Consider the following 24,920-nt stretch of genomic DNA (forward strand, 5'->3'; position numbering starts at 1 on the left):
GCAAATATTGTCTCTTTTAATATTCCCTTTCAAATGCTCCCATCCAATGGAAATTACCATATTTTATTAATGCCGCTCTCTCCTTTCTTCATCAAAGCAAGCGGGATGCAGAGTATTCCCTCAGAGGCACCGGTGGGGCAGTTCCACACCTGCCTGAGCAGGCCAGCCCCCAGCCCCGCTGTGGCACGGGGAGGGGACATCGCTGTCACCTACCTGACTTGTTCTTGTACTCGATATCGAACCCGGTGATGATGCTGTTGCCGTCGAACCGCTGCGTCCATCGCAAATTCATACTCCGGGCTTTCACCTCACGGATCTCCAGCTCGGGCGGGTCAGGGGGCTCTTGGGGACACGCAGGTAGGTTAGGGACGCAGGCAGAGAAGGCCCCCAGGAGCAGGGGAACCCTCTCAACGAGGCTTTGCACGGCAGGGCTCACGCAGGGGGGATGGAATACCTTGGACAGTGAGCTGGATCAAGCCTCTGTCCTCGCCGTAGGAGTTGATGGCGTGACAGGAGAAGAAGACGGAGTCCCCACGGTCGGCTGGTTTCAGCTGCCAGTGTTCCGGGGAGAGGAGCCAGTTCAGGCTGAGCTGCCCCCAGAACTGTCCCCTGCCATCACTGGCTGCTCCCACCACAGCGCCGCTCACTGGAGCTGCAATCCCCCCATGGCTCTCCTAACACCCCTCTGGGCACAGCTTTGCTAGTCACAGAGCCCAGCGCAGTGCCAGGCTCTGTGACACCCTCTGGGGACCACCATGCCCTCCCCACACCTTTCCTTCTTCTCTCCAGCACCCAGCGAGATGCTGGCACCCCCAGGCCTCACCTTGAGGGTGGAGATGACCTCGTCGCCGTTGTCCTTGGTGGTGATGGCGTAGCGCATGTTGCGGTCGGGGTCGATGACGGTGTCCCCCTTCTCCCAGCGGATGATGATGGGCCGCTCGCCCCGCGCCGTGCAGTTCAGCTCCTTGGTCTGGCCCTTGATGGCGATGGTGGTGTTGGGGTGGGAGGTGATCATGGCTGGGACTGCGGGGAGGCAAAGTGTCACCTGTGCCCAGGGGACGGGCAGGTGCCACCTGTGGCTGCCCCGCGGAGCCCACGGACCCAGCGAGGACACGGCGCATGCGGCTCTCACCGAGAGGCCCCGCAGCCCGAAGCGGAACCGTCTCGCTGCATTATACAGCTCAGGATCATAAAATAATGAAGCAGATAAATTTTATAATGCATAGCATTACACCGGGGTAGACAATAAAACGTGAAAGACAAATAACCAAGTGCACACTATAATGAAGAGAAAGCCTCCAGTCTGAGACGTGCGGGTATGAATTATTGACTAAGGTTTTACACTCCCGAGGATGAGAGGAAGAATGTTTTCCATCACGGATTTGCATAATTCACTCGTATAAACCTGGGCAGAATACAGAGTGTGATTTCCCATCAGCAAGGCCGCCTTTGCATTGCAGATGCCAGAGATGATTTTTTTTTTCATAGCCACCCCAATATGCAAACGGGGCCAGTGGGGACACCCTGTGCTGTGGTCACCACCTGGCTGGGGTGCAGAGCCCAGAGGTGCTGAGCAGTGGGTGCAGCACAGATGGGGATGGCTGATCCGTGCTCTGAGGATGCTGTACTGATCCCTGGTCTGGCTCTTCCCTGTTCCAAGAGCCAAGCCCTCTGTGCCACCCCAGTGCCATGCAGTGGGCTGGCTGTGGCAGGCACCACACAGGAGGAACAGGCTGGGGGACCGAGGGCAGGCTGGGTAAGCAGAAAAAAATGTAATGCATAAACAAACAGCAGTGCTGAGTCCTGCAGTAATGTATGATAATGACAATCCGCAAAGGCAACACACACTGTTCTAATGGGACACAAGAGGCTCTAATGAGCTACGACTCCTCGGCTTTCTGTGGCAATGTAATTCAATTAACAGCGAAGGAAACCTTTCCTCCTGAGCTGCTGGAGTTTGCAGGGTGCAGGACAGTGCAGTGCCCAGCCTGGTGCCCGTGTGATAATCCTGCCCCAAGGGGAGCACGGCACCCCCGAGCTGGCAGGGGATGGCAAAGAGCAGGGATGTTGTGGCAGTGCAGCCTGGGGCACCAAGGGTTACAGAAAGCAGCCCAAGACTTCTCCTAACTCTGCCCTGTCCCATCCCCAGCTGCCTGCCCGTGCTCTGACACCTCTGCCTGCCTCAGCCCCAGGTCAGGGGCACACCAGGACAGAGGCAGGACTGTCCCAGCCCCGTGTCCCATTGGGGTGAGGACAGAGCACAGGGACAGCCAGGGACTCTTGCACTTGCCCCAAAGCAGGGCTGACCACACAGCACAGCACAAGGAGGGGCTCAGCACCCAGTCCTGGCACAAAGCCAGGCCTTGCCAGGCTCCTGCCCACAGTCCCCTGTTCCTGCCATGGAAAACCTTTGAGGGACCCCCCTGGAATTTGGCAGACAGGGACACTGGGGATGTGCTCCCTGCACTCAGCCCCCGTTCAGCCCAGGCGGGAGGACGGTGCAGCAGCAGAGGGTGTGTGGCTGTGGGGATGAAGGGGCAGGACAGCCCCTCAGGGCTGCAGCAGCCTTGGCTGCACCAGCCCCTTCCCAGCGAGGAGAGGCCCCGGGAGAGGAGCTCCGTTTCAGGCTCTGCTTCACTGAAATGCACTTATTGATGTTTGATTAAAAGCAGCTCCTTGGATGTAAACATATCAACTTCTCTCAATTGCCAGGGTCCCAGGGGAGCTGCACGTAGTCCAGAGCAGGAAAAGAGCACAACAAACCCCAAGAAAACCCCAAGCAGCTGTGAGGATAGCACAGATTGGGGCCTTGGTGCCCAACACCTGCCCTGGAGCAGCTCCACAGCTTGCAGAGGGACTACATTGCCTGGGACTGGCTGCAGGGACCTCCAAAGGGGGCTGAGGGCTGCTCCTGACCAGGGTGTGATCCCTTCCTGGGCACAGGGGCATCAATAATGTGGCATCAGCCACAGCACTCTGGGCAGACGGGCTTCCTTCAGGGAGAGCTCATCTCCAACACCTCCTGTGCCCCCCATTCTGTGCCCACCAGGGCCCAGCCTCTCCCTGTGCCCACGGCCTTGTTAACAAGGCCACAAGCAGAGGCTGGTCCCACTGGCTGGGCAGAGATAAGTCTGGGAACAAAGGAAGCCACCAGCACGCTGCCGTCCCATGGGCGGCTGGGGCACGAGCCGCTTCGCAGAGCGCTGGTGACAACTGAATGAGAACAGTGACAAGGGTGACAAGGGCTGTGCCTGCCTCCCTCGCCCCCCTCTTTCTTGTTTGGAGCTGGCTCTGTGATGTTAATTTGATTGCACCCGTCTCAGCTTCCTTTCTACACTGATTAGCTGAGTTTCACCTGAAGCATGAGATTAATTCAAATTGCATGGAAGCAATCAGTTATGCTCGTGCTGTGTGGCAGCGAACTTCCAGAGAGGGCTGTGCCACGACCACAGACAGAGACCCCTGCACCTGCCCCCTGGCTGGACCCCTGGCATCGGGGTGCTGGCACAGAGCAGGCAGAGGGGCCCCTCCCCGGTGCCCCGGGTGCTGCCGCTCTGGCACAGCCGGCAGGACCCTGGGGACGTGGCTGTCCCCATGCCACACGCTCCTGACACCCGGGCAGGTGTGCAGCCATGTGCTAAATGGCGTTTATCACGCGCTGCTGGGCCCCTCACCTGCGCCCAGCCCAGCCCTCTGTCCCCTCGGGCACAGCTCAGACACTCCAGCACTCCCCACCTTCCCCTCCACGCTGCACCCGCTGGATGCTGGTGAGTTCCCTCAGCAGGAAGGACAGGCTGCCATGCCGTGGGAGCCCAGGGGCCCTGGCACCCAGGGACAGGAAAGCCCCAACCCCACGGGTGACATTTCCCAAGCAAATTTCCTCATTTCCTCACCCACTACCCCCTGGCAAAAGCAGCATGCAGCTGCTCCTGGCTCTGCCAGGTCCATGGCACTCAGGCACTGTCCAATGCTACCTGCCTGTCCCAGCTCACCCCTGGAGCCCTGGCTGTGGTACCAGGGCAGGGGCTGTGTGACACCGGCTGCCTGTGGCACTGCCCTCTCCCCTGCTGACCGCCAGCACGCTTTGTTTGGGCTCTGATTAACTCTCATTTAACTCAGTCCGCAGCGGCCTGACTTTCAGGGAAAGCCAGTGCTGATCTCCCTTTAATTGGGCTGACATTTCACTAAACAAACAAAAACCCCAAAATGAAACAAAACAAAGAGCCCATCTAACGCTTAATTGGCTGTGGCGCTTCGTCTACCTATTCATCCAAACCTTTTCAAAGGCAGCGAGGGCTCCGGGAGATGCAAAAGCACTCGCATAATAAGGTTATGTGCTATTCAAGTCAGCAAGCAACCTGTCCTGGGATGCAATTACAGGAGATAGCAGGGACACGGCTCCGGTTCGGGCTCCCAGACTTGGCACGCTCACTCGGGATTAATCGCCTCGACTTTGTACCTGCGCCTCATTGAAGTGCCTTGTTTGAAGTCGCTGGGTTTGATTCATCAGTTGGAGGGATAAATTAAACAGCTGACAGGGAGGGGAGCAGGAACCTGGGGAGGCAGGGGCTGGGTGGGGAGGGGAGAAGCCCCTGAGAGAAACAGCTGCTGGTGGCAGGGAAGAAAGCACCAGGCTGGGGAGGGGAGGCCAGGGCACGGTGGTGACCAGAGAAGGTTGCACGTCCCCTCTGCCCACAGCATCCTGGGTGGACAACCAGGGCGTGCTGGCTCCCACGGCTTCCCCAGCAGCCTCCATCCCCTCTGCTCACTGCCTCATGAGCATGGTCAAGGCAAAGTTTAGTCCTTCTGAGCCCAATCCTGACCCCAGCCCCTCCTGGAGACACCAGGAGTGAGCGTGGTGGCTCTGGAACCCCTCCACCACCTCCTTTTGGAGGCTTGAATGCTCCCAGCAGCAACGAGCCCAGTAACTAGCACGGAGCTGGCAATTATACATTCTGCTGATAGCAACGGGAGAGCAATCCAATAACACACACAGTTCAAACACGGTGTCTAACAACACTTCCCAGCCCATCCCTGTCAAAGCAGCCCAGCTATTTCCTTTCCTCCTGGATGATGTAGATTGATTGCCTGGTTTTATTAAAGACAAAGTGTGTTTAATAGCAAAAGGGAAGCGGGTCCCTGGAGGGGAGGAATCAATGCCCTCCCGTGCCCCGCATTGATCGTGGGGATGCGCAGAGCCGAGGCTGGAGCACGGCTGGTGAGGCTGGAGCCTTCAGAACAGAGGAGGAGGCTGCACCAGACCAGGCCCTGGTGGTCACCCCATGTCCCACAGCCACCCTCCTGTCCCACAGCCACCCTCACCGTGCCCACCTCTGCTCCCCGGGTCACTGCTGTGGCCATGCCAGGAGCGGGTCCCTGTCCCCGTGACGATGCCCTGTGGCACAGCCCTGGCACTTACTCTTGACAGTGAGGAACATGGACTTGCTGATGTCCGTGCCCACGCCGTTGCTGGCCTGGCAGAGGTAGTAGCCGATGTCCTCCTCCAGCACGTGGCGGATGAGCAGGGAGCTGTTGGGCAGGATCTGGATGCGGCCCGTCAGGGGGATGGGGTGGTACTGCTGGGGGTTGCCACTTCCTAGGAGGGGACACAGGGACACAGAGCTCAGCTGAGGCAGAGCAGCTCTCATGAGGCTCAGAGCTGGGGTGGCCATGCCTGAGGGACCCTCCCCAGCCTGCAGTGACATCCCCACACACGGCTGTGACCCATCCCTACCTTTGGCGTGCTTCCACATGACTTTCGGAGGGGGGTACCCATCAACAGAGCAGTTCAGCACCCCGGCTTTGCCGTAAATGCCATCTTGGTTGTTGGGCTGGACCACAAAACGAGGAGGCACTGAGGAGTTTGGGAGAAAGGAGGGTCACTGCAGGAAAATCCCCATCAGATCCCTACAACTCCCCACCGCCTGTGGGCACAGGGCTGGCTCAGCCTTGCTTCTCACCCTCCCCAATTCCCTCTGCTCCCTGCTGTGCTGCCCTCCCTCCCTGTCCCAGGGGGTGGGGGATGCAGGTGGCCGGGTCACCCCAGCTCACCCCGCACGATCAGCTGCCGCTCCCGGCTGACGGTGGCAGCGTCGTTGCTGGCGATGCAGGTGTAGTTCCCGTTGTGCTTGAGGGAGACACTGGAGATCTGCAGGGAGCTCATGAACTCCTTGCTCTCGATGGTGACCCCAGAGCCGGAGAGGATGACGTGCCCGTCCTTCCTCCAGGTGATGTGGATGGGCATGTCCCCGGAGGAGACCACGCAGGGGATGTAGAGGAGCTGTCCGATGGAGGCTGGCGGGAACTCGAAGGGCTGGATCAGCGGAGGGACTGTCGAGGGGAGAGGCAGAGAATGCTGGAGAGCCCATCCCAGGAAAGCCTTCCTTCAGTGGGCTGGGCTGCAGTGGGGCTCGGGGAAGCTGCTGTCCCAGGAGGAGAAGCAGCCTGGAAGCTCAGACAGGCTTTTGATTCCACCAGGAACGAGGCCAGGGGACAGCAGGAGGTGGCAGCAAGCAGAGAACAGCAGGAAGACTTCTCCCACCTGGCAGGGCCACCCTGCTGAGGCTGGGATGGAGAAATGCTGACCCTGCACTGGGGAAAGCCCTGGCCACCCCCAGCACGTGCCACCCGAAATTCCACCTCAGCATTTTCACTCACAGAAAAGCCATTATTAGATGGATGCTTTTCTTAAAGGTGCTGGATTCAGAACCAGCCATTATCTTTCTGATAACTTAATTAGGCAACTGCAGCATCTCTGGCAATGTGGGAGGGGGAAGAAAGCAGAGAGAGGGAGACAATTAGCTTAACAAGGCTCAGCACCTGGTAGATGAGATCCTCGTTCTGCAGTCTCCATAATTAAATTAGCAGCCTGCCAATTGTCCCTCTGGCAGAAGGGAGCTGCCCTCTCATGCAGGCATGGGTGCAATTCCCTGTACCCTCACGCACCTCCCTGGGCTCCCACCTCCACCCTGGGCCCATCCCAGCACTCAGGTCTTGGCACTGCTGCCTGATCCAGAGCATGGCAAGCAGAGGCTGTCACTGTCCCCCAGGTGGGAGCCACGGCCACGGGCAGGCAGGTACAGGCAGAGCTGGCCTGTCCCTCATGTCCCTCTGCCACCAACAGCAACGTGGCTCGAGCTGCCAGAGCCATGGAGCCAGTGCTGCCTGTTTTCCATAATTAATGAATAATTAATTGGGAATGCACTGCAGTCTATTGCAGAGCGGGGATGGGCTTGTGGATCTGCGCCTCTCCAAACCCGCCCCTCTGGCCAACAGACGAGCTCTCCCTGCTCCAGCTTCCCACAGACAGAGCTCACAACTCCCCTCTCCTTCCCAGATCACTTCCCACTGCGATTCTCCTTTCTCCAGAGCTTCCAGGCTCTCGCTTGGCCACAGCCTGGAGCACCCTGCCCACGGTGCCACAGCAGAGCCCAGCCCAGCAGCTCCAGCCCAGCGGTGACCCTGCGAGCAGCCTCTGCCTTCCCGGGGTGAAGCATCACCCCCCAGTGCCCTGGCACTGTGTCAGCCCCGCGCTCCCCAAAACGCTGCAGCCACCTGAGCAGAGCTGTGTGGGAGCCCCAGGACAGCACCAACCCGCACGGGATTAATTAAAACCTTCAAAGATGTCTGCAGGAATAAGGAGCTGTCAGGGCACCTTGGAGGAGGCTGGATTTTGGATTGTGCTGCTGGGGAAGTGCAGGGAAGAGCCCCCAGCAGCACCCCTGACCAGCAAAGCCCATGGAGCGGGGAGGTTTGAAACTGGGATCCTGGGGTTCCCTGGCTAAGCAGCAGCAGCTACACCTGGGCAGGAGCTTCCCTCAGCACGAGATGGAGATGATGCCTCACGAACAGGGCTGGGGCTGCCTGCACATCCCTGTTCCTGGGGGGAGCAGTGCCAGAGGGAATTGTAAAGCTTTTACTGCTGTGTGATCAGAAGGACCCGCATAACTCACTGGTGGCATTTCATGTGGTCACCAGGCACTTGGGGCTGTAAAAGCTTTATGGTGCTCCACGCCACCCCCCGCTCCTCGTGCTACACAGTTATGTTTATTCAGTCTCTGACTCTCTTCTAGGGCCTTTGCTATTCTTTTCCACAGGCCTTTTATCCAAGGACCAGAGGAAATGGGGAATTCAGCCAGCGGGGCTGGGTGTAAATCTCCAGCAGTGGAATGAAGACATCTGGCCCGTGCTGCACCGTGCTCCAGCCTGCTCGCCTCCCTCAGCCCATCGCTGGCCACTAATCGAGGCAGTAAATCCACACGGGGTAGGGTTCAGTAGCAGTTGCTTCCCAGGATACACAAATCCTCAGCTGAACTTCAGCATCCTGCACCCTCTGAGGGCACCTCCCAGCGAATTCCATTATTTAACTGCTCACAAACACCCTGAGATGATCTCCCCACACCAGCCCTGCCTGTCCCAGCTGTCCCAAGACAAGACCAACATCTCTGGCCTCTTTCCAAGCCCTGGGGCTCCACATGGACAGGGATTCACGTGAGGTGAGGACAGCAGGGCAGACCCCAGGGGCAAGAAGAGCTCCTCGCACTGCCCTTAGACAGGTTACCCACAGCCTGCTCTCCCCTCTGGAAACCTTGGAGAAGAGCATTAGCTAATCAAGTGGTAGCATCTCTAATCAGCCTGATGCGCTCTCTCGCTAACCTGATTCCTAATAAGAAAATGGTGGCTGGGAGGGGAGGGAGAGGGATCAGAGTAAATCCAGTGCACGAATCCCCCGCTGGGTGAGAGGCAGGATGACAATTGGCCGGCTCCGTCCCCAGCGCCGCCGTGTTTGTCTGAATGATTTACTGCAAACACCGAGCCGGCGACGGGCGGAGGCGACCCGGCAGCTCCTGAGCACGGGGGATCCGGGAGCAGCGCGCTCCCAGCGCAATCTCAGCCAGTCACTGGGAAGGAATGCATCCGGCTCAATTCATTAGGACTGATAGCTCCCTCAATGGGGCTGAATAATTGATGGCCTGGAGAAGCTTTTAAGATGTTCTGTGCGCTCGGAAGACCGAGAGTATTATTTTTTTAAAAGCTAGCACACACAGAAAAACATCGGTGAAGGTGATCCAAGCAAAGGTTAGATGCTTTAATACGTTATGTTTACACCATAAATCCTTGCTCCATCACTTGTAAGGGGAAATGGATACAGCGTGGCTCGGGGCAGCTGCCGGAGGCAGGCAGGACCAGGTAGCCAAGCCAGCTCCCGAGGGCTGAGCTCCCATGCCTGGTGATACAGAGCACAGCCACCACCTGGCCGTGCAGTTCCCTGTGTGCTGCCCCTCTGCCTCCATCCCACTGCAGGGAGATCCCAAAAGCCAGGTGAGCCCTCCCTGCCATCCAGGGGAAGTGTCCCCCCCTCACCTTTGACGGTGACGTGGACGCTCTGGCTGATGGAGAGCTGGGGCTGGATCAGCACGCTGCACAGGTACTCCCCTTCGTCCATGCCTTTCTGCACATCCATCAGCTTCAGGGTGCCGTTCTCAAAGACCACTTGGCGGTGGTTATCGGGCAGCAGCAGGGAGTCCTTGTACCACTTGATGGAGTAATAGGGGTACCCGATGACCCTGCAGTTGATGAAAGTGTCCCTACCCGCGACCGCTGTTATGTTCTTCATGGCGCGGATGCTCGGGGGACCTACATATTGGGGAGGAAGGAAGAGGCAGGCTAGGTTAATTCCGAAGGGCCATCTGCTTGCATGCAGATCTGCTGCTATTCCAGAGCGAGCTGCACAGGCAGAGGAGGTGACCAGGACAGCCGGGAGCCAGCCTGGTTTGGGTGAGGAGGCGGCACGGGCTCCTCTCAGCTCGTGTGGGGACAGCAGCTCTCGGCTGCATCCTCCTCTGCCTCACCTGCAAACAGGGCTGTGCTCCCGGGGCACAGCCACCCTTCAAACAGCAAACCCCACCCCAGGGCTGGGGAGCTGAGCCCACACACACCACTGCTGCCCATTGCAGGAGGTCAGGTTGTGTCTGTGTGCCTGTGCTGGGCACTGTGGCTGCCTGGGATGCCCCCACCCTGCTCCTCTGGCAGCAGCAGAGATATGGGAGAGATGGGGAGAGCTCCCCCTCATCACAGCTCCCTCTGCCTCTCCCAGGAGGAAGCTGCCTGCATTGTGCCAAGCATCCTTGGCAAGAGCTGCTGTGGGAACCTCAGTTCCACTGGCAAAATCACTTCACCTGCCTGACCCCACCTCTCTGTGCCTCCCACTGCCAACCTGTGTGTCACTGAAAAGCCAGACAGCCACCAGTTTCTGTCTGGCTTTGGAGCTGCCTGAGGATGGGGAGAATGCTGCAGGTGAGCCTTTAAACGAGAGGTTTCATGCATCAATAATTACATTGTTCTCCCAGCCACTGCATAAAATAGCAAAGTAATCTAAAGATTAACCCTGTCTTGACTCCTCATGTGAGGGTGTAGCAGGATAACAGCTTAACAGGCACTCAGGATCAGCTGATAGATGGTGTTTCTCATTCTAGGACACATTAGGAGAAGGAGCAGGAGGAAAGGAATTAGCATCTCGCTCTGTAACCATGTCTTGGGCCTGTCTGAGGGACATGCTCTGTGCCACTGAAAAAGAAACCCAGATCTTATCTAGTGACAGCCCATCAAGAGCTGAGAGAGGGGAAAAAGGGAGACAAGGGAACATCCTCATTGAAAACGCTGCTCTGGCTTCTCCTGGCTGAGGGATGAACTTCCTCCAAATTCAGCTGTAAACGGCAGCAAAATTCCGACTCCTGGGATCCCAGCCAAAAAGCCACTAGATCCATTTCAAACCTGAGACACAGACAAACACAGCCCTTCAACCCTCATTCTCAGCAGACAAATAAACGCTCCCTTATCTTGTCTCGCTCCCACCTGTAAGCCTGGGAGCTTTAATTGGGGATTATTAATGGGCAGGGGCTTACAGCATACCCCGTGCCTGAGAGTGCTCCCCAGAACACACCGACAACGCGCTGCAGCCGTAATAACACGGTGATTAACGCGGCCATGGCTTTTAGCAGACAAAGAAAATACAGACATGACAAATCAAAGCTCATTTTCCACGATTTCACGTGCTGCCTCATCATCGTTTGTCATGGAGATCCTGGTGCCGCCGGGCACGGTGGCTGCCAAGGAGTGGGGCTCCTGTAGGGAACGGGGGCAGCTGGCAGAGCACAGGAGAACCTGGGACATTTCTGGGACTGCCACCTCTTTCTCCATGCATGGCATCCCTCAGGGGCTGCCTGCCCACCCTATGCAGACCCCAAGGCAGGGCTTGGCAGGGTGAGAGTGGACCCCAGTGTGGACAGTGCTGCCCTTTGACTCCTGCAAAGCCAAGCTCCAGCTCTCCAAGCCTCTGGAGTACTTTCCCACTTTGTTAAACTTCCTGCTTTAAGCATCAGAGAAGCTCAACCCTGCAGGTGTGCAAGGAGGAGCTGCACAGGGCTCAGGGAGGGAGGCTGGGGCAGCCAGGGAGATCCACACGGCTGGGAAGAAGAGGGAGAGGCGAGGAGGAGCGATCAGCCGGTGGCAGGGGGGAACAGAACCAAAACCAAAAAAAAAAAGCCCAGTAAAAGTCCTATTCTGATATTTAAAAGTAGACAGGCACCTCTTACGTTTATTCGCGCTTGGTATTCGGCGCTGCCCACCGAGTTCCGCGCGGTGCACCGGTACACGCCGCCGTCCTTGATCTGCGGGCCCGTCACGTTCATGTGGCTCACGGTGGTGCCGTCGGACATGGTGTACTGGTTGGAGCGGTGGCCGCTGTCCCGCGGGATGGGCTCATCGTCCAGCGCCCAGGTGACGGTCGGCGGCGGGGCCCCCTTGGCGGCGCACATCAGGGAGAACTGCTCCCCGGGGTTGACCACCTTCTCGCTGAAGGAGGAGACGATGCGGGGGGTCCCATCTGGGGGGCACCCAGCGGGACGGGGGTCAGGGAGCGGCAGCCACAGGCAGCAGCAGTCACCCGCCAGCAGGATGGCGCTGAGCTCCCACCCCAGGCTCAGCCAGGATGGGAGGACAGCTGGGGACACACACACGGCCGTGCTGGTGTCCCTGCGGCAGGGGCAAGGGGACACAGTGGCTGATACAGATGCCAGCTTGAGGGGACACCTCCCTCAGCAGAGCCCATCCCTTGTCCAAACACTTGGTGGGCTGGATCAGGGAGGGCTGCCTGGCGAATGGGCTACCCAAGGGCTGGGAATGTCAAGTCAATGCTTATTTTGGTCCTTCCCTGTCCCGGCCATGTTGTGTCCCTGCACACAGAGCCCAGGAACAGGCTGGCAGCAGCCTCAGAACCCCCACCCCAGTGGGTCTGCCTGCCCCCCAGCCATGCACAAAGCATCCCCTCAGAGAGGGGAGAGGAAGAAGCCCCCAGCCCGGGCAGCCAGCTCACCCTCCAGCGTGATGATGGAGAAGTCCTGTGCCGTCTGGGACTTGCGGGTGGCGAAGCACTGGTAGGCGCCAGAGTGGCTCTTCTGAGCGGCCGTGATGAGCAGGGTCTCGTTGCTGATGCCCCGGATGGAGATGTAGTCATCCACCGCCACCAGGTCCGTGTTGCGGTACCAGCGGATGACGTACTCGGGGGACCCGCTGAGGGCACAAGAGAGGATGACGGTGCTGCCGATGCCTGTTTTGAGCTTCTTTGGTGTGAGGGTCACACGCAGAGGGTCTGTGAGAGAGGGGAGAGGCGTTGGTGGTGCAGCGGGAGGCGGCTCGTCCCCGCTGTGCTCTCTCTGCTCCTCCTGTCCCTGGAGTGCCAGCCCGGCTATGCGCTAAATGTCACCGCACAATGAGGCAGGTGGCCCTGCCACCGTCCCCGCTGCTGACAGCCCCTGCTCTCAACGTCAGCCCCAGGCCCCCAGGGAGTGCTGTGGGGAGGTGGCAGGATGGCTGGAAGATGTGCTCCGTGTGGCAGGGCCAGCGCCGAGCTGGGGACACACCAGGCTGGCTCAAGCAGGCTGGCCGTGCCTGGCCGGCACCGGGCTCAGCAGTGCTGCTCCAGGTAAAGCAGGCACAGCGGCTCTGGTACTGCCAGGATCCCAGTGACAGGAGGAACCCCCAGGAAAACAGCACGTGACAAATTCTTGGCCTGCCCAGATGGTATTTACTGTTTGGCTAGAGCTTATTTTATGTAAATCGACATGAATTTTATGTAAATCAACAAAGCAAAGCACAGAAGCACCCAACACGTCGGACACGTGCAAGACAGTGGCTTCCAGTGAGCCAAACCCTGTGCCAAAACACAAGGCTGTTGTTTATACAGCTGTATAAACCCCTAAAGCTGTACACTGATAAAGGCTTTACGTGTCAGAAGGCAGCAGAACTGAGCCCCCCACCCTGCCGCTCCTCCCCGCCGGCTCTCACCTATGACCGTGAGGGTGCCCGTGACCTCTGCGGAGCCGAAGGTGTTGGTCACCTCGCAGATGTAGGTGCCGCTGTCCTCCACGCGGAGGTCGCTGATGGTCAGCCCCGTGATGCGCTTGCTCCAGCGGCTGTCGGCGGGGAGCGGCCGCCCGTCCTTGATCCACCGCACGGCCGGGTTGGGGTAGCCCGAGGCGATGCAGGGCAGCTCCACCAGCCGGCCCGCCTTCACCTCCCTGGACTGGAAGCTGTCTAACATCGTGGGGATGGACTCCGCCGGGTCTGCGGTGGGAGAGGAATTGGGCTCACCAGGGGAAGGGGAGGAAGTGAGGTGTGTCAGGGACACCGGGAGACCCCCGGCACGGTGACACCGTCCATGAGGGACTGGCTCTCCCCATTCCCCTGAGCTGGTGTGGGAGTGCAAGAGGGAACCCCCATTATCCTTGCTGATCACGGGGTGCCCTGTCACACCCTGCCAGCACAGCCTTTGGCAGCCAGGACACCAGGCACATGGGGAGGAGGGAAAAAACCACATCCTAAATAGCTGATGGGAGAAATAAACTCAGCACCGGAGGAATTACTCAAGGTGACACCTAATTGGTGCAAAATACACAAATTTTGTGGCACATTTCAAAATTTACAAGCAAAAGGGCCCATCAGGCAGCTGGGAAAGGAGAAAATTAATCACTAAGTCTCAGGCGTGAAATTAAATTCCAGGGGAAAGAAACCTCTTTCATTACTCCCAAGCAGAAGTAAAACGCCGTGACGTGTAAATAATGACAGCGACCAGGAGGGGACCGGGCCAGATCGAAGCGGGGGGATCGGGGATGATACACCCGGCGACACCCACGCACCGCTGGGACGTGTGGCAGGCCGGGCACGGCTGGGACCCACGGGACCCCGGGAGGCAGGATTAGGCAAGTCCTGCATCCCCCCTCCGTGCCCCTCGGGGGGTTAATTCGAGGAGCCGGTGCGGGAGCACCCGGGGGTGGGAGCAGCATATGGCAGGGAGCGGCGCCGGGGCTGCGAGTCGGGCGAACTCCCTCCCTCCCGAGCGGAGTAATTTGGGCAGTCAGCGGAGCCGGGAGCGCCCCGAGACACGCGGCACTCCGGACTGCACTGCCTCCGCCGCAGTATCGCTTGCATGTTCGTCACATCGCGTCAGGCTGCTCACATCGCGGGCTGTCACATCGCATCGCAGCGCGCCCCGTCGCCTCCCGCTCGGGGTGACGCGCGGCACCGCCACCGCCGCGCCCGGCTCGGGGCACTGCCAGCCCCCTGCGCCGCCCCGGCGGGACCCCCGCCCCGCCCCGGGATGTCCCCTCGCTGCGGGGACCCGAGGTGGCGGTGCCCTTGCTCCCTGAGCGGGTTAGGAAGCGAGCAGGGGAGGGGACATCGGGCAGGGCTGGGCCCCTCCCGGGCACGGGACCCGCCCCTCGCCCGCAGCCCCAGGGCTCACCTGAGACCGAGAGCCGGGCGCCGTTGCTCTGCCGCGTCTCCCCGCTGTACTTGTGCTTGGTGATACACCTGTAGGTGGACAAGGCATCTTCCTTCTGCACGTCCGATATGTACAAACCTCCATAAGAAGTAATAAAAAACCTATTTTCTGGAGACACAAAGGGAGGAGAAGAGTGAGCGAGCCTGCCTGGCCCCAGGCTGAGCACTCGGGTCAGGCAGAGCCCCTGCACTCCGAGCTGGCACCGGAGCTGTGGCAGGGAAAGGGGGACCTTCCTCCACCTCCCTGCACCGCCACCACCTCGGGGTGCAGCTCTGGCTGAAGTTTCAGGTGAAGTTGGGTGAGCCACAGAAACCTTGTGGGCACCGCCTCCCTCCATCACTCACCCTGGCAAGCACACACACCTGCCCAGGTGGGAAGGGAGGTTTGGGGTGTCTTAACACACACCTGACTCCCAGGGCGGGACTGAGGCCGGCCGTGGCTGCAGAGGGTGAGCAGAGCCTGTGGCACCCAGCTCGGCACACGCCGCTCCGCCGGCGGTGCCACACGCTCCATGGCAACGCGGCAATTAAAAGTGAATCCGTCCCGCTGAGTTAATAATTAGCTTAACTTACTTGGAATCATGTGAAAACAAATAAGGGCTTGAGCTGATGTTGGAGCCCCGGGAGGAGGGTGGCGGGAGAGCAGCCAGGGCAGCACGGCCCCGGCTGCGCTGCTGGAGCAGCCCCCTCAGGCCAGCAGGTTTTGGAGCCTGGCACAGGGGAAAGGAGTCTTTGGCTGGCTCCTGACCCCTGTAATTCATCATGAATTATAACAGTAATTAACACCAATAGAAAAGCCTGTGTAGTGGCTACATGGAGAGCAGGATAAGCCGAGGCCCTGGAGAGGCTCCCTGCCCACCTGGAAAGCACTTTGCTCTGCCCCTCTGTGCCAAGCAAGGCTTTCACCCCCAGCTCTGTGGGGCCTTGGGGTTTATTCCAGCACCAGTCTCAGCTGGGATGGGATGCTCCATCTGCTCAGCTGCACCGTGCTGCCAGCAAAACCACCCCCTACCAAACCCCAGGACTGCTGAAGGTAATTTAGTGCAGCTGAATGCTCACAGTGAAAACCTTTAAACCCAGCCTGTAAATCAGCAACATCTGCAAATGGCTCCCTCAAGTCCTGCACAACGCCTGCTAAGCCAAGATCTAGCTGATGAGGCCAAACAACTGTTTTTACTTCCAGCACCTTTTGGAAGCACCTGCATATTCTCAATTTAGGCACGAAGAAAGCTCCGTGGTGAAACTCAGGAGCGCAGAATAAGCACGAGTGAGAGAGGACAAGAGGCAGATGCTCCCAGAGCACTCTGGCTCCCACACCCTGGGCAGGACCTCAGGCCCAATTCCCTGCAAATACTGCAGGTGACAGACCAGCAGAAAGCAGGGATCCTCACCCAGGGAACCAGGGAGTGTCCCTGGCACGAGCCAGGGCAATGGCAGTGCCGAGTTGTGCCGGCAGTGCCCGTTCCAGCTGTGGCTCAGCCAGGTGTGCCTGTTTGACTCCAACTGCTCGATGCAAGACAATGAGGGACTCCAAACAGCAAAAACAGCGAATAATGAATCATAATGCCAGTCAACTGAGGCTAACAGAGGCACAGGGACCCACCAGGCTGGCACCCTATGCTGATCCTCCCTGAGCTGGCAGCCCCATCCCCAGGAGCTGCCATCCCCACATCTCCAGCAACACCGCTGGGACTCCATCCCTGCTTGGAGGGTTCTGGGGGTCACGAGACAAAACCTCAGCCAAAACTCCCATGCTGTGGCACCTCAGCACCCCTATGGCAGCCCCTGCCGGGACTTGGGGTGAGGAGGGGCGGGCGCTGTGCTCCCCCTGCCGGAGCCACCCCGGGGTCCGTGCGACCCCCGCGGAAGGGCAGGGGGAGTGGTCCCGTGGCACTGCAATAACATGCAAATCTAACATTAATTTTTCATCTCCCATCAAACCAGTAAGCAGAGAACATTGGCTGCACTGGAATTTGAGATGGGGGGAGCGGGTTTCCATGGTAACGGGGCTGTATTTTGCGAAGTGCTGGCAGCCCCAGCCCACACCCTCACACGCGGCCGTGCCTGGGGATCCACAGCCCTGTGCTGCTGTGCTCTGGGCTGGAAACAAAGCCTTGTGCCCGAAATCCAGGCTCTGGGCTGGAACAACCTCCCCAGGGACAGGAACGGGCAGAAATCCTGCAGGTTTAGGATCCACGTCTCCACTGTGGTGTGAAAGGAGGCATCTGCCCCTTGCACACTGTTCCATCACGTGTGAGATCCACCCAAGCTGACAGCACAGCTTCCTTTGGTTTCCTCTTCTGGGAGAGGACAAGTGGCTCTGTCGAGGAATGTTCTGCTGGTTCAGGGGAGATGTCCCTGCCGTAAGCAGCTCCAACACACCTCACCCAAGTGACTTCTTGCTGAGTTTGCCAGGCAGATTAACGTCGAGGGTCACAAAGTAAGATCAGATCTTTCTGCCTGCCGGGAGGGGGAAGGCTTTACAGGAAGCAGAGGATTAAGCACATCCGTGGCCAGGCTGGAGCCATGTGCCTCTAAGAACTCTTCCAGCTACACCTGAGCTGCTGCCTTTGGACATCCTCACCAAAGCCCTTGGATCAAACACAGCCAAGAGCCCACCACAAGCTAAATTCTCCCAAAATTCCCAGGACCTGGCCCCTCACCTGGGGAAAGGCATAAGGGTGAGAGGGGGCTCTCCTGCATGGTCTCACCGAGTACACACACACCTCCCCTGCATCCAGCTGCCAGTGGTGGCCCTGAAACCCCAGCAGCATTCCCAAGGGCCTCCCAATTCCAGGAGAAAGATTACAGTGGATGCAGGTTACCAGCTCCTGCTCTATCCAGTACAGATTTATCAAAGCAGCGGGGTCAGGGCTTCAGGAGGGAGCACGTTTTATAGTTCATAAGACTAATGAGATATCTCTCCCCTGGTACTGCTGCAGAATCAATAGGTGCCAGCGTTTATGAATTAGCCCTACTCAGAGCATGTGCATCCCAAGGCGTCCCGGACAAATCCAATAACTGCTTGGTGCTATTTCTGGCCACGTTTAAAGTGACAAACGCCTCCCGGGGGGAAGGCACGCCGGGGGAAGCCCCAAAGAGCAAAGGCTGTAATTTTCCACCGCTGCCACAGCAGCACTCCTCTGCTGTGCCTGCTGTTCCAGGATGCCATTTGCCCACCATGGGGGACGAGGAACATCCACAGAAAACCCAGCCAGGATGGAAACTCCTGCCCGCCCCATGGCACTGGTCACCACCTCCCTCCCTGGGGCAGGGGACACAGGGCACAGGGGCTGGCTGGCATTGGTGGCCATGCACCAGAGCTGCCTTTCCTCTCAGCAGGCTGAGCCCAGCCCGTGCCACAGCAAAAGCTGAGAGCAGAGCGGGCCTGGACTGGGCACTGGGATTAAAGCTCCCGCATCCCTCCCTGGTGAAGATGTTAAAGAGGAGCCGTGACTCCAGCCCAATGCAAATTTCATAGGACCTGCACAAATCTGACAGATTTATTTACGTGTTTTCCTGCCGTGGGGATCCCAGGGGAGCTGGAGGCCGTCACTGCTCCCAGCCCTTCCAAAGGCAGCAGAGCTCTCCCGCGGAGCCAGGGCAGCAGAGCTGTGAGCTCAGCCAAAGGTTCCCACCTGGCAGAGCCACAGGCATTTGTAACGTGAGCCACGCCAGCTGAGCCAGCAGCTCGGGCTCCCACCAAGGGGCTCCTCCTCATCCTCCTCATCCTCCTCATCCTCCTCATCCTCCTCATCCTCCTCATCCTCCTCCAGGAGCAGTGGCCCTTTCCCGACAAAAGGACCCGATGGTTTCTGCGGGAGTCAGGGCAGAGGGAACAGCAGAGGAGGGGTGGGAATCGGGGAGTCGTGACGGGCTTCCCACCTCCCCTCCCTGATCTCCTTTACAAGCACGGCTCCTTCTCCTCCCGTTACAGGATTAACACCCATCTCTCATTCTCCTCCCGCAACAAGATTTTATTTCTAATTACGCTGTAATAAAACTGGGCGCGCTCCCAGGGCTCCCTCCAAATGACTTGTCGACTCTCGGCGAGATTGAATCCTGCTCGGGCCGTTTCCGGCACCTCTGCCGGCTGCTCATTAGGCATGCATGAGGGAGAGGGCTTAAGAACAGAATTACATTTAAATGGCTTTTCTGAGAGGGAGACGTGAAACAAGAGAGAGAAGCAAAAAGCAGGAAAGGTTTACAAGGAGGGTGTCACTGTCACCTCCCTGTCACACTGCTGGCCAGCAGCTCTGGTGCCAGGTCCCCACTCCTGGTGCTCCGAGGATCTGACAAGCCAAAAAATCCAAAAGAAAGCGCTGGAGGGGATTTTTGAACATCAGATTTTTGCAACACGATGGCAACCAGAGACACGAGTCACTGAACACTGTCCCCTGCCCTGGGGGCTGCCCAGGGCACTGCACATCCACTGCTGAGGTAGTGGAGAGCTTTTCCAGCAAAACCAGGGATTTTCTTGTCAGGGCTCAGGAAAACACATCAGAGGAAATATGGGATGGGCATAATCAGGAGTTGCCACTGCCAGTCCTGCTCCCTGCACCGGGGTGGGAGCAGGCAGCTCGTGGCTGGAGTGGGGCACCGGGAGCTCTGCGTGTCCCAGATGTTTTCCATCCTCTCTGGACTCACTGGCAGCGGGCAGTTTCTGCTGCCTGGATGCTGCTTCCCAGATCCAGGGTCACGAGTCGGCAAAATTGGGAAAACAGATGTTAGGAGAGATCTCTCTCTATTAGCTCCCTCGGAAGTGAGGTATCCTGCAGGGCTGGCAGGAGTTATTAAATCAAGAGTCATTATTTACCCAAGGGCCAGTCTAGCGAGTCATGTTCCTAGAAGTAAATCCGGAATTATGCTGCCCACGGAAATGGATTCACACGGGTACGAGGGAGAGCACAGTTTGCCTCTCCGGGTTTTAATCCACCTCTGAGTCACCGGAGCGCTTGGCACCGAAAGCCAGCAGTGTTTGGGGACACTCCGGTTTGTTTGCGTAAGCGACTTTGGGAGTGACACACTTCCACTGAACCAGAGCACGGGGGAGGAGGAGGAGGAGGAGGAGGAGGAGGAATCCTCTGGGCGGGGGCCACGGGGCCGGGGCTTGCCCGTGGAGCAGCCCCCTGTCCCCAGCCACGCTGGCACTGCCAAAGGAGGAGGAATTAATCTCCCGAGGTGGTCCGGAGCCGCCTAATACCAGCAGAAAATTACAGAACAGGATGAAGAGCATTACAAAATGAATAGGAGGGGACTAGAGATTTCCATGGCTAATCCTGTTAACGAGACAATTTCTTATCAAACTCATTATGTGGCGGAAAGCAGGGGGGAGGGAGGGGCCGGGCAGGGAAGCCGGGGAGGGGGAGGGCGATGCCAGGCAAAAGGCATTCCCGGAGCCTCGGGACGCGGGGCTGGCAGGGGAGCAGGGCAGCCCCGAGCCCGGCTCACTGCGCCGCACGCCAGCGAGGTTGTATTTCTATTTCCGAGCAGAGCTGAGTATTACTAGAGTGACATTTACCACTAAATAGTGCCGTCTGCTCCGGCTCCAGCACCAGCCCTCTCCCAGCGCTGAGCTGCAGCAGGCTGGGATTACGGAAGGCATAAAAACGTATAAAATCCACCAAGAGAACCCTCAATTCAAAAAGGGATTTTTGGAGAGTCTTTTTTTTTTTTTTTTTTTTTTTTTTAACCTCCTGTTACGACGAGTCTCGTTTTTCTGGAGGAAGCAAAACAAACCAAAATACTCCACAGGCTGAACGTGTGCCTGCCCTAGCACAGGATGGGTGGGCTGGGAAGGCAGCCCGCGGTGCTGGGGAGCTGGGCAGGGGCTCTGCCCGCCGGCCCCTCCGAGCTGATTCCCGCATCCCGCTCAGCTGAGCAGCCTGGCGTGGAAAAACGCGGCTGTGGCTGAGTGATTCCCAAAAATCCTCACCAGCCCCTCCACCACCTCCTGCCCCCGACAATCACGGGGGGGCTTCGCCGTTACTTTGTGCACAGCATTTAATTTTTTTTTTTTTTTAATTTGCTATTTAAAAAACCGCGGAACTAGTCAGATTTCATGCTAATGAGGAGAAAATCTGGATCGAGGACTGTGCAAAAATTTGCATCTCAAAGAGGAAAACAGGAAGTCGCTAAGAAAGGAAAATCCACGCAGAGGTAGCGGGTATGGCCATAATTAGGCTAATGCTGCCTGTGTTCTGTCAGCTCGTTTCCATCAGCCCGGGGGTGGCAGGGGACAGCAGAGCCCCCTGCCACCACCGTGACTCCCTGCCACCGCTCCCAGCCTGGGAGAGGGAGGGTGAGGGATGCTGGGCACCACGCTGGCAGTGCGGGATGGAGCATGGCACGGGATGGAGCATGGCACGGGATGGAGCATGGCCCAGGATGGAGGATGGAACAGGATGGAGGATGGCCCGGGATGGAGGATGGCATGGGATGGAGGATGGCCCGGGATGGAGGATGGCACGGGATGGAGGATGGCACGGGATGGAGGATGGCATGCAGGATGGCACAGGATGGAGGATGGCATGGGATGGAGGATGGCACGGGATGGAGGATGGCATGCAGGATGGCACAGGATGGAGGATGGCCCAGGATGGAGGATGGCCCGGGATGGAGGATGGCACGGGATGGAGGATGGCATGGGATGGAGGATGGCACAGGATGCAGGATGGAACAGAAAGAATGGCTCACATCTGAAGATTCTCCAACAGCACCAGCAACACCACAGGACTGCCCACCCCCCAAAGGAAGAAACCCCACGCCCCCAGCCCCCCCTGGCCAGCCCAAGGCGGGGTGAACACACCACCCCCAGTGCCTGCCTCAGCACAGAACCAGCCCTCGCTGCCCCCAGCTCGAGAGGGGCTGATTTGCAGTTTTGCATCAATTTTCCTCTGATTTTTTAATTGGGTTTTGCTGCTGCTGCAGACATTACTGTGCAAACAATTCCGAATGGCTTGAACCAAGATATTTGCTCATAAAAATCCATCACCAACGCTGAGAATGACAGAAATGGAAAATGCCTAATGAAAACAAAGGGGGAAACAACAGGTACTCTGGTCCTTCGCCATCCATCACCAACCTCGGATTATTGATGGGAGGGGAAAAAAATTCTCCCATCTGCAATCAAATCTTGAGAAATCTTGAAAAGCCAAACACCACATAGGAGGAAATTCTTTGCCCCCACTTCAGTCTGCAGGAGTTTCGCCATAATTATAATAAGAGTGAGGCTGCTGGATAACACGAGAATTATTTTCCCCACTTACATTGTCAAATGATCATTTTGCCCTGCAGTGAAATCTCAATAATTATAATGCCGAACCGTGAAAGAACAAAGAAATAAAAAAAGCAGTGTTTTCTTCCAGGGAGCGGGGGGAGGGGGGAGCCGCCATTGCAGAACTCAAAGTGCATCCTTCCTCTAATTATCTTTTCCAGGGCTGTGCATCCCTCACCCTTTCCCCATGGCCTGAGCCCCCAATAACTCCCTTGGCTGGAGGGGATCCTGTGGGTGGGAGCAGCCACCCCCAGCGTGGCAGAGCTTCCCCACTGAGCAGTGCAGTGGGGAGCGTGGTTTGGGCTCCAGCATCACCCCCAGCCCTGATCCAGCCCCCAGCTCTGCCAGGAGCCCCCCACGGGGGCTGCCCACGGGGTGTGGGGAGCGCCACGGCAATGCCAGCCATGGCTCACTGTCCCTTCACACCCATCCCAACACCCACAGCCCCTCAGCAGGGGAGAGGCAAGGAGAGAGGAGAGAAAGGGGACAGAAAGCAGAGGGGGGCGTGGGGGGGTAAAGGAGGCGAACAAGAAAAACAAGACGACAGAACGCTTGCTCCACAGCCCTCGGCTAAATTACAAACCAGTTTACTGAGGTGGAAAGCTGCAGTGAGCTGAGGAGGAATATGTGGAAACCATCTGCAGATTTAAAAATAATCTATTTTACGATCACCCTCGAACATATTCTTTTGCGGAAACCAAATAGGATTTGTTGTTGTTGTTTTGTGCAAACTGTTAGGGAAAAATTACTAGAAACATGCAGGGGGTTTTGCCTTCTTGAGTACTGAGAGGCTAAATATGCCCTTCCTTATGTTTAGAATAGTAACAGTCATCTTAAAATTAACTTGGTCTGCATCAGAGCTTAAAACAGTTGCAATTCAGAGCCTGCAAAAGCAGGACAAACCTGCGCTGGGATATCTAGCACTTCGAGCTGACAGATGTCTTCCTACATACAGTAAATATAGGTCGTCTTTTCCTACCCAGAGAACTGTAGATCTTAATTAACCAGGCCACTAGCAGCATATGTAATGATTTTTTTCAGCTTGCTAAGTAAACCTTCCCGTGATGAGATGGAAGGAAAATCAGAGGCACGTGAGAGGGACCCCCCTCTCCGGCTGCCGCGGCCCTCGCGCCGCGGCTCCCGCCGTTATTTCACGCTATAAAATCCGGCTAACGAGATGGGAAGGGTGTGAGTGCCACATCCCCCTCCCTGTGAGCAGCCCACGGCCGTGCCCAGCCAGCCCTGAGCCCTGAGCCCGGCTTGGCTGGCGGTGGCCAGAGTGGGGCTCCGCAGACAAAACCGCGCTTCGCCTCCTAAACCACTCCGGGATTAAATTATCTCCGGGCTCAGAGGCAAACGAGCTAATGAAATTCATGCTGCATTATGATTAAATCGTGCCGAGCCCTCGTGGAGGGGCAGTGGGCGCTGGGGTGGGTGAGGGCGCGTGGCAGGGCTGTCACCTCCAGGGACAGTGTCCCTGTGCTCGGGGCTGAGCCTGGGCTGGCCACGCCGCAGCCCTGGCCCAGGAGGGCGGCAGGAGCTGGGTGAAGTTTTACCAGACAACCAGGTCACCCAGCGAGCCCCCGGCCGTCCCAACTGCTCTCACATGCAGAGAGATCCGGACTGGTTTTTAAAAACACTGGGTTGGAAGGAAGGGAGAGCAGAGCCCGAGCCCACGGCCACATCCTCACACAGGCTGTGTTTCTACAGCCAGAATGTGCTTGGCAGGGCAAGGAGAGCACACAGAGCTCTGTAAAGGGCAAGGCTGGTGCAGGCTCCCCACAAAAAAGCCACCCAGAGATGGTGGAAGGAAGTCAAAGCCAGAAGCTCCCTCTGCAAGGTGGAAAACTGCACGAGAGCTGCACATCACTGCCCTGCACCAGCCCTGAAAGAATCCTGCTGAAGCCACGACCCTGTTTTGATCTGAGGAGAGAACCCAAAAGCCTCCCAAAAGAAACTGTCACCTGAAACTCAGGGGTGCAGGGACCGATGCCGCCCTGCCGTTCTCTGCCGTGTCCCACGTGTCCACGAGACACGCGCGGTGCCTCCCATCCCCTCCTCCCCTCCCTGCTCCTCACTGGGGAAAAAATTCAGTGAACGCGACTCGAACAAAGAGGAGAACTTCCTCCCTGCTCATTAGTGCTGGAAAAGCAACAGAAAAAAAATCCCCAGGACATAACCTCCTCTTCAGCTCTGAAGTCTGAGCGGCTTGGAGAGGGTGGTTAGGTTTATTCTTTGCCTTCCACCTCGCCCAGAGTTGGTCTGCACGCTTTGATTATGGAGGCACAGAGAGGAGTCCACGCCTAGGAAGGGACCCCAAACGCACCCACCCTGAGTGCTGGCTCTGCACAGCCACCCTGGGGTGCACAGATTCCCTCACGTGTGGCACAGCCCCATCGGCACCTGGCTTGGAGGTGGAGGCAGCTTGGGGCAGCTCACGGTGACCCTCCCCAGCCTGTGGGACACTCTGATCCTTCCTCCCTGTGTGCCACCCTCTAGGAGTGGGTGACTCCAGAAGAAAACCACTTCTCCTCACTTTACCTGCAGCCAGGAGCACTCATGGGGGTGGTGGTAGGAGAGGAGGGAGGTGCGGGGTGGGACAGGGGCATCACCTGCTCTCACCTCCCTGAGCACCCCCAGCAATCGGCAAACACAGACCAAAATGTGGGTGAAGCTCAGCATCCCTTTGGAAAGGGGCGAGAAGGGAGCAAGGTCCTCACAAGAGCCACCAGTGTGTCACCACGAGCCCTTCTCCATTCACCCTCACTCCAGGGCTGGAAAGGTTCAGAGAGCGGCTGGGGAGCTG

General features: G+C 57.9%; 1 protein-coding gene across 3 annotated transcripts in view; it reads right to left on the reverse strand.

Moving 5' to 3' along the window:
• The window catches only part of DSCAML1 (DS cell adhesion molecule like 1), a 95,554-nt gene that overhangs the window by 16,749 nt on the left and 53,885 nt on the right, over window positions 1-24,920 (reverse strand). Inside the window, exons 4-14 of one of the 3 annotated variants that reach the window (XM_063418000.1) lie at window positions 14,801-14,947; window positions 13,345-13,623; window positions 12,374-12,649; window positions 11,588-11,884; window positions 9,364-9,636; window positions 6,052-6,330; window positions 5,735-5,854; window positions 5,420-5,596; window positions 824-1,023; window positions 455-551; window positions 214-342 (exon numbers count right to left, since the gene is read on the reverse strand). In XM_063418000.1, the coding sequence (XP_063274070.1) occupies window positions 214-342; window positions 455-551; window positions 824-1,023; window positions 5,420-5,596; window positions 5,735-5,854; window positions 6,052-6,330; window positions 9,364-9,636; window positions 11,588-11,884; window positions 12,374-12,649; window positions 13,345-13,623; window positions 14,801-14,947 (2,274 nt within the window). Of the gene's footprint in view, window positions 1-213; window positions 343-454; window positions 552-823; window positions 1,024-5,419; window positions 5,597-5,734; window positions 5,855-6,051; window positions 6,331-9,363; window positions 9,637-11,587; window positions 11,885-12,373; window positions 12,650-13,344; window positions 13,624-14,800; window positions 14,948-24,920 lie in introns of those variants that run through there. The other 2 variants (XM_063417998.1, XM_063417999.1) reach the window with 2 other exon arrangements.

This window comes from Prinia subflava, chromosome 22, assembly GCF_021018805.1.
Source record: "Prinia subflava isolate CZ2003 ecotype Zambia chromosome 22, Cam_Psub_1.2, whole genome shotgun sequence".
NCBI lineage: Eukaryota > Metazoa > Chordata > Aves > Passeriformes > Cisticolidae > Prinia > Prinia subflava.